General features: G+C 51.1%; 1 protein-coding gene across 9 annotated transcripts in view; it reads left to right on the top strand.

Moving 5' to 3' along the window:
• Window positions 1-8,176, top strand: part of Rap1gap2 (RAP1 GTPase activating protein 2) — a 188,462-nt gene extending 180,286 nt beyond the window's left edge. For 8 of the 9 annotated variants that reach the window (XM_050128778.1, XM_050128777.1, XM_050128782.1 and 5 more), the window contains 3 exons: window positions 2,752-2,828; window positions 3,222-3,260; window positions 4,068-8,176. In XM_050128778.1, coding sequence (XP_049984735.1) covers window positions 2,752-2,828; window positions 3,222-3,230 — 86 coding nt within the window. In that variant the 3' untranslated portion in view covers window positions 3,231-3,260; window positions 4,068-8,176. Of the gene's footprint in view, window positions 1-2,751; window positions 2,829-3,221; window positions 3,261-4,031 lie in introns of all 9 variants that reach the window. The other variant, XM_050128775.1, reaches the window with a different exon arrangement.
• Window positions 8,177-9,134: the final 958 nt, after the last annotated feature.

The following is a 9,134-nucleotide window of genomic DNA, read 5'->3' on the forward strand; positions in this document are numbered from 1 at the left end:
TGGCCCTACCCTGTCACCACCCAGGGCCAGCGCCACAGCAGCGAATGCTGCGCACCTGGCAGTAAGAGGAAGCAGTGGAGGAGGCTGGAGGAAGGCAAGACTGTGTCCAGGAGTGTGTGAGGTTCAGTGCAGTGCGGGGTCATGGGGACGTGAGAGAGGATAGACGCTATGGGGACCATGAGTGGGCTGCCAGGAGGCCTGGTGAAGATTCAGGTGGTGTTGGTAAAAGCCACTGAAGGTTCTGGAAGTGCCACCTGGCATTGAGAAAGACCATTTGGCAGCTGCATGCTGAGTATAGCCAGGACTGGTGGGGGCTGGGGAAGAGGCACCAGTAGAGGCACAGTGGGCACCTAGGGGAGTCAGGGCCATGGCAGAGCATGTTGGGATGTAGAATTTAGTTATTGGTAGTGAGGACTTAGAGAGAGTGGCGGCCTGTGTCTTTCCAGTTTCTAAGACCCCTACAGTTGAGCAGAGTAGGAAGAACCAGGTTGGAGGAAAAGGAAAAGGGGTCATCCCTCAGGGTTCACCAAGTACCGAGTGTGAGAGATGATTTTCTACCCAGGTGGGTACTGTGGGGAGGGGTTAGCAAGTCTCAGGAGAAGGTATTTGTAGGCAAGCAGTGTCAGGCTGTGAACATCCAGGAAGAGGAAGGGCAGTGGGTAGGTTTTGCACATACTGGCCAATCATTTGTAAACACTCCTACTTGCGCACACTGTCAACATCCACACTCTGGTGTGCTTTACCGTCTCTCTGAGCCTCACCATGGTAGGAGGGGAATCTTTGGCATTGCCATGGGCCCGAGGCTGTGTCTGCATCAACAATAGATGCTCACTCAGGGCTTCATCTGTGGTTTATACATTCACTCAGGACTTCTCAGCCCCCTGCAAAGATTTGATGAGCATACTTCGTAAAAAATCACACAGCTATTAACTTAACTGTGTGTTGTGGGACTGCAATAAAGCAGTGTGACCAGCCAGGTCTCAGCTAGGGGTAATCTTACTCCCCATGGGACTTTGGCAGTATCTACAGTTACTTTGGGTTTTCACAGTAGCTGGGTGGGAGTGGTATTCTCCTGGTATCACTGGGTAGAGAGCAAACAGTGTCAAAAGGAGGATGTAGTGAGATAGGGGACACCCGGGTGAAAGCAAAGGGCCCTTTGCGGCAGGCTTCCTAGTTAATCGAGTCCGCAGCTTCCTTTCATTCAGCTCTGTGGTCATGCAGATCTCAAGAGGGACCCTAACCCCAGCTTTAGCACTGGCAACTGGCAAGCTGACCTCCTGACCCTCAGTTTACCCATTTGTAAAATGGAGCAGTCAGACACATTTCCTGATGTTTTTAAAACTTAGTTAAAAATTAATGGAGTGAACAAGACAATCTATCACCAAACTGTGTCCCTTTTGGCACCAAATAAATACCAAAAGAAATGAATGCCAGCCTGTTCTCCCAGACAGGGTTTGAGCAGAAGGAGGCTATGGGAACGTCTGTAACTGGGTTAAGGTCACTCAGGGCAGGAAGAAATGTGGAACAGGTGTGGAATCAATCTTCCCCAATGCCGACTACACCCCAGGAGGTGCACCCCAGGCTGTATTATTCTGATAATCTGCTTTTGACCCCTAACTCCAGCACTGGGTGGGCTTGGAAGTCTGGAAATTTGTTTCTGGAGGCTCCAGTGAGTGTGGGGGAAAGACTGAGAGGAAGATGGCCTGAGAGTCTTCTGGAATCGCAGATGCTGTCATCGGCCATTCATACTTGGGCTTCTGGGGACAACAAGGGAATCATGAGGATCACTCAGGGAGGGTCTCATAGCGTGCATCTGTACATGTATGTGCATGTACTTGTGTGTGTATACATGTGTGTGTATGTGCGTGCACATATGCAAACACACATTATAATGGATGCAGTAAACTTTACCAGTATGATGGATCTGAGACATAGTTTGCAAATAATGGCAAAATATACCACATGCTTTATTAAGGGTCTGATGCTCCATAAGATTCTAACAGGACAGTTTCGCTGGTACTTACCTAACTCTGGTATCTGTAGCCAGTTTAAGGCAGCAGATGACAGTCAAACCTGGTTCCCATGTGGGCGTTGATGGATATTATTGCCTATGTTGACATTTTACATTAGGAAGACCGCATTCATTTCGTCAGTGGTACAGATAGCCTTTCTCTTGAATCTGGTAGTTCTTCTCAGACGCTGGGGGTATGGTGACTCCTTTGTTACTCTTCACAGTGTAGTGGCTGCAGGCACCACCCTTTCCAGCCTTAGTTCATGTATCATTATTTTCCACTGGCTTCTTACATCTAGACAGAAAAACTGTAAGCCAAGCCCCAGTTTGTCATTGCCAACTTCAGTGGTCTTCATACGCTCATCAAGATTGCTCTCAGGCTCCCACCGAGGCGTCCCGTGGGGTTGACGAGAGATGCAGAGCCTACCACCACTAGAGCACAGTGGCTGTGAGGGACAGACTACAGCGAAACATGGCAATATAATGAGGAAGTGGCAAAATTTGAGTATCCGTCATCTTCCGCGAATACGGCCTGCTTACTTAGAGACTTCCATAGTTTAATTTTGAAGATATTTAAAGTGACCCGTGTTTGGTAACTAGGGCACACTGTTTCTCCGAGTCTGAGTGCTATGGTGAGGGGTACCTGTGAGTGAGCAGGTCCACGTTCCCCAGCCTCCCTACTCACTATTCTGATTTTGCTAGAATAATTCCTTAAGCTCCTGTCCTTTCTCTTTTCTCAGATGCCAAAAACAGAAACTCCCCGAGGTCAAACCTGAAATTCCGCTTTGATAAACTCAGCCATGCTAGCTCCAGTGCGGTAAGGATGGTGCGGGCAGCCAGGGAAGGGCCCCTGTGAGCCCCACACCCCACATTCCAGGACCCCCATAGCCAGTCATTGTAGCAGCCGTCTGGAGAGAGCATCTCAGAGAGTGCTCATTGGGCTCCCTGAGGCAGGTGGGGAAGGAGGCTCCACCAGACCTGGGGGTGATGGTTTCTCTTCTTACCTGGTACAGACACCAGGCTGGGGACTCACCAGCCGCCACCTTTGTCACTCCTCCTGTAATAGGGCCACGACCTTGCGCACAGCCGCGCCCAGGTGTGAGGTGGGTTCTGCTGGCCCTGGGAGCCCAAGTCCCTTCCAGAGCTCAGATGGTTGAGTGCTCAGAAGCTGCAGGTGGGGGTGATTGATTCTTGTGTGTTTCTTAAACAGGGTCACTAAGGGGAGAGCAGAGTCCTTTCCCTGTCCAAGGTGAGTGTCTCACAGTGGCTCTGAGAGGGGACTGTCCCCTTACAAACACAGCATCTGTGACTTTATGGCCCCAGAATGGCCAGAGAGATTGTCAGCAGAAGGTTACTGAGAACTGCTGTTGATGGACATCTCCAGGCCTTCTAGGGAGGACTGAGAACAGGGCCTGGGAAGGCTGTGCAGTGGCATTGGGACAGATTCCCAGGCTGGATAGAGCTGGCTGTAGTAGCTAGAAGGGGAAGTAGCCGAAAGGTCACTTCCTCACCTGGAGGGAGGAATTCCTCAGTTTACCACTTGCTTTCCTGTTTGCAGGCAATCTGTCTCTCTTTGTATTTTTGGCCAAGGTTCCAGGCTGGTATATATCTTCCCCATATGGCATGAGATGCCCCTACCCAACCATTGCTGTGAGGGATACCTTTAAAGTGGTCTCTGCTCCTGGCATGATACGCTAGTGGAATCCTGATAGTGAAGTCACCTGAGACCCATTGTAACCCCCACCGTTATGGATCTCAGGAGTATGAGTGAATTGGAACCAAGGGGGGGGGCACAATGGAGACCACTTTGTGTTAAGCCTGTTCGTGAGAAAATAGAAGAGAAAATGGGAGTGTGGTGTTGGCCTCCACCATCTGTGATGTTCGGATGCTTATGTAGAACAGAGATTACACATGGCCCCTGGAGCTAAATCCCCTTTGTATTGGCATCCTCCTTGTATAGCCATGGGCAAGCAGGCTCCCCATTCTGACTCCAGCCTCTTGTCTCCCCTCTTTTACCCAGAGCTTGTTCTGCGTCTCCCCTTCCTTATCTCCACAGGGAAGTCTTGATTCTGGCCTGCAGAAGGCTCCTATTCCAGCCGTTTGGGAGTGCCGTCTACTACTCTGACCGTTCAGGTTGCTGTCTCACTGGCCACCTGCCCAGCAGACCAGCTGTCTGTTCCATGTCCTGACCTGGCCATGATCTTGCTGGCTCCTTCTCTAACAGACCTGAAAGCCCCAACCTCGACTCCTGACCTCCTGATGTGATCAGTTATCTGAGTCAACTGTCAACTTGTTTTACCTGCTGGAAAAGAGTTGGACATGGGGGAGTCTGGGTCCCAGGGGGCTCAGCGAGAGGCTGGGGAGCTCGTCTCCCAGAGACAGAGGGGGTTGGGTGGTGGGGAGCAGAGGTGGCTGCAGAGTGGTTTGTGGGTGCTGTCTGTCTTGGGTACAGTGCCTTCCTGGACATGGTGGAAGGGCTGCTTTCCCAGGAATTTCCCAGCGCCCTCCGGGTTGTATCTTACGGCTCCTGTGATAGGCATTTCTGACACATCTGCTGGCCCAGGCCTAGGGACCTCTGTTCCTGCTGCTAGGCTGCCCTTAGGGAGGGCTCAGGCTGGTGGAAGCTCAGAGTCAGAGCTGGGTGTGTGCGGGCCCTGGCTGCATGCTTCTCTGACCGTAGTCGCAAGGTGTTTTTCCTTTCTAATTTTACACAAGCGCTGCTGACCATCCTTGTGGGGAGAGAAGCCCCAGCAGCTTTTTCTCCTTGGAGCAGATAGTTTTCCTCCAAAGGAGCGGGTAGCAAGGAGTGTGAGGAAGCCTAGAGATCACATGGCCAGCGCAGGGAGGTGAGGAAAGCTTCTGGATGGTCAGGCTCACCTGGGATCCAGCTCTCCACTTTTGTGGGACCCCAGAAAAGACATAGTTCAAGCCATCTCTTAGGTGAGAGAGATGGGCAAGATGCAGTTGGGGGCGGGGTGACTTGACAAGTTTTAGTCAGGCTGGTGTGTGGCAGTTGAACTTAGTTTTGGAAATAGTATGGTGTCCCTCTACCTCTGCTCCCGGCATCTGTGAGGGGCTCAGTCCTACTTAGGGGCTGCTTCTTGGCTCAGTTCCCAGTCTCCAATTGCAGGGTTCCAGGCAGTTGTCCCCTCGGCAGGGCTCCTGGAAGCCAGACCCCATGAGCCCGCGCTTTTTACACCACAGATCGTCTGCACTCCTTGCTGTGGCCACCTTCTCTGGGTGAGCCCGCTCATCCAGACGAGTTCCCCTTGGCTCCCCAGCCTTCCAGGTTTGCATGGCGGTTCAGCTGCTGGGTGGAGCACCTGCCAGTTTAAACACTGGGTCCAAACAACAGGCACTTGAAGATCCTGCCCCATTAAGTACACACAGGTCTCTGGCACAGGGCTCCTGCTTAAGTGAGCTGATGACTAGATTTCCCACCAAGGGCTTTGCCTGCCTAGGCTTCTATTCCCAAGCTAAAGTACAGAGGGTGACCCAGCCTTTGGGGCTGGTATTGTAACTATGTCCCCACGACTTTTGTCACCCGAGCACAGTTTTCATCCTTCATCCCTAACACACTTACTGCAGCCAGGGAGGGATACCGCTCCCTACTTCCACTTGGGAAACTTGCTTACGTGAAATACTAGTCTGGTAAGATCTGCTCTAGTTAGAAGGTCAAGAAACTATCTGTTTAGCTTTTATAAAAGCCAGAACAGTGGCATCCACTGCAGGGAAGAGGCGGGTGGATTCTGGCAGTGTTCTGCTGGCAGGTTTCTGCTTGAACTTGAAAGGTCAAACTGTGTTTTCTTTGAAACTATTGCAGGACTCTGGCGCCCTCCTCTAGGTAGGACAGGTCTACCTTTGCTCCGTGGTTGTGCTATGTCGCATTTTGGTCTGGGTCCTCAGGATCTTCCAGGCTGTCCCACACTGTTATAGCTGGGAACCTGTTAAGTCTTGTCCCTACTGCTTTGGCTATTTCTCTGCAGGCATTACCTCTAGGCCAGGTGTTGGCTCTGCCTCTGGGCCAGTGGACAGGATGGATGACTGTGTACAGAGGAGCTGGGAGGCCCTGGGCTGAGATCTTCACCCTTGGCTTGCTGATAGGTACTCTGGGCAGGACCTGAGATGCCCCTGCCCTCTGGCCAGGCCTCTCTCTATCTAGCAGATCCATCCTGTGGCTTCCCGCGTGTGTATCACCAGCCCAAACGGAGATTTTTGCCAAGCAGGAGAGTAATGGCAGGACCCAACCTTCTCTAAGCTCTCTCTGGATTGGAGGCTGCTCCTCCTGCACTCTGATCCAATTTTCCCTTTGGGGCTGTTCCCAGTCTTAGGGCTTAGAGTCTTGCTGAAGCGCCTTCATGTAACTGGGCTTGATGCTTCTGCTTGTATTTGGAGACATTTCCACAGTTACCCCCACAAGGGGTTCTCCTGGCCACAACTCTAGCTCAGGGGACTGCCTGACTCACTGAAGGAGCTATATCTTGCAGGTGTTAATAGGCACCCAGATACCTGGAGCTCTGTTGATACATCAAAACAGATGTGGGAGGGCTCCATAGAGAACGCCTTTGCCAGAGTTTCTGTCCGGTATTAAGCATGTCAAATGGCGCTTCTTGGAAAATAACCCGTGGTTCAGTTTTGTGGGCACCCTTTGATACTCAAGCATTCTCATCCTTCTGAGCAGAAAGAACTTGCCCGAGGCCATACAGCCACCTAGTGGGCAAAACTGTTACTGCACCCACAGTCCCGGGCCCTTTCCTGTTGCACCAATTGTACTTACTTTTGGTGGGGTGGAGTAAACGGTTGCATTTCCTGGACTTGGGTCTGGGGAAAGTCTGTTAGCTGGAGTTTCTGCACTGGCAGGGAGATGCCGGGGTTGGAAGATGCTGATAGGGCCTCAGCCGTGGTTGGGTGTCATCATGAGAAATCTTGGTCAGGGAGGAGCTTGAGTGAAGGAAACCGAGGGGAAGGAACCCAGCAAAGTGCTGCTTGGGTCTTGAGTGACAGGGACAAAGTGACCCAGAGAAAGATGCATCAGCTACCGTTGGCTTCCTTGTTCTAAATCAGGACAGAAAGTGGTAAGAAGAACTAATTCTCCCATCTCTCTTCTCTTCCTCCCACTTTCCATTTCTTCCTTCCTCTCTCTGGTGGTGCTGGGAACCCAAGGCCTTGCTCACACTGAGTGAGTACCCTGCCCCTGAGCTATGCCCTAGGCCTCTCCAGTTCTGAAGCCGGGGATGGATAATAAAATCCCAGATCAGGTGACTAGGCGGGACACAGGCAGTTTCATTTTCTTTCCTTTGACCCTTTAAGGTGCCAACTCAAACATTACCTTTTGTCCATTGTTCTTAGTCTGCAAAGACAGCTGTGTTGTAGGGGAGTGTCTGGGGTTCAGATAGAGCTTTTGACTTCTGGGCCAACAGGGACCAGGTTAGTCAACCATGCTCTGGGCCCCCACGCTCCTTCTCTAGCTTCTTACCCCTCAATCAAAGGCAAGGGCAAGTTGGTACAGTAAACAAGGCCATTCCTACCACTTGGAGGCAGCCTACCAAGCTCTGCTGTCTGTTTCACCATTAGCCCCTTGCCCACACCAACCCCATGTCTCTTCAGCTGGGCTATGTGCTCCCTTGGGAGAAAGACAACTCCCCCCCAGAGCCAAGGGCAATCTTCCTAGAGAGCAGCAGCTGGGGAGGTGGCTTTGGCCTGGGCTTTACCATCCCTGGGGAGGCTGTGCCTGGCTGGAAGCCTGGAGTTAGTCGCCATTGTCTTTGGTTTTGTGACATTTCCTCTCAGAAGGCTGAAATTCCCCTTCTTGCTCCTTAGCGTGTTTGCCAACTCTTCCTCCTCATGATGTCACCTTGACCTCCAGCTCCCAGGGTGCCAGTGTCTCCACGTGAGGAGATGTCTGTGTGGTAGAACCCATGAGGTGTAGTCTGGAAGTGAACCCCGTGACGATGACTTCCCTCTGCCTCCTCCCAGCGAGGAGGTGATTTGTAGATCCCGACTGCCTCTGTAATGTAAATAGTGTACATTTAATTTATTGCTATGGTAGCACATTGTATTTGTTAATGTATAAAACAAATTCTAAAAGGTTGACAAATGTATATTTTGTTGCTTAAATGTGTCTTTGCAGAAATTGACAATAAATAATAACATATTTTGTGTCCATCAGAGTTCATGTTTCTTCAAGTGGGGCACCCGACTTCAGCAGGGCCTCCCATTGGAGGTTGGGCATTAGCTGGCTTGAGCCTGCTTCAGGATTTTTGAACATGCCATCATGTGATGAACAAGCAAATCGGTGAACCTGGTGCTGGGAAATAGTTTGTTGGGTAAGATTGCTTGCTCTGCAAGTACGAGGATCTGAGTTTGAATCTCCAGCACCCACAAAAAGCTGTGCATGACTGCACATGCCTGTGGCCCTGCATGGGGGAGGGGCAGAAACAGGCAGGCATGGAGACCTTGTTTGTCAGTCAAAGGAAAAAGACAAGCTTCCTGCTGAGTGAGAGACCCTGTCTCTAGGCGGTGAGGCCAGGAGCGAGGGGGGAGGATAGATCATGTCCTGCTCTGGATTTTGAATGTACAGGAGTACAAGCCTGCATACTCACATGTGTGTACCACACGCACGTGCAACACATATGCATGCACACGTGTATACACACACACACACTTACACACTTTGTTTCTCATTTTGAAAAATATCAGACTGGATCTGCTCGGCATGGACTGGCGAGAGCCGGCTGGAACTCCTTTTGGTGGGACCTGAGTCTACCATCGTCCCCCCTTCTTCTTATTGTTCACCCCAGTCAGTCTTGCTATCTGTTTAGTCTCTGTAGTCTCGAGATGAGACCCCTGTTACCTAATGACTCGTCTCTTACCTGCAAGTTTCCTCTTCAGCATCTGGGTTCCAGGATTCTCCTGTGACTAAATGTCTTTCTTATTTTCCTCCGACTCACAAATGGCCGCACTCACCTATGTGCTTTGCTTGACAGCTTGGGCGTGGACTTGAAGGCAAGAGGCAGGATTTAATCCCTGTCAGGGGCTTGCTTTGTGATCCTGGGCTAGTCATTCAGTATCCTGGGGCCTGAATTTTCTTTTGTGTGCTATCAGAAATATAACCCCTGTGGAA

The sequence above is a fragment of the Alexandromys fortis genome, unplaced genomic scaffold (assembly GCF_014885135.2).
Source record: "Alexandromys fortis isolate MF-2015 unplaced genomic scaffold, M_Fortis_MF-2015_v1.1 scaffold_80, whole genome shotgun sequence".
In the NCBI taxonomy this organism is placed as follows: Eukaryota; Metazoa; Chordata; class Mammalia; order Rodentia; family Cricetidae; genus Alexandromys; species Alexandromys fortis.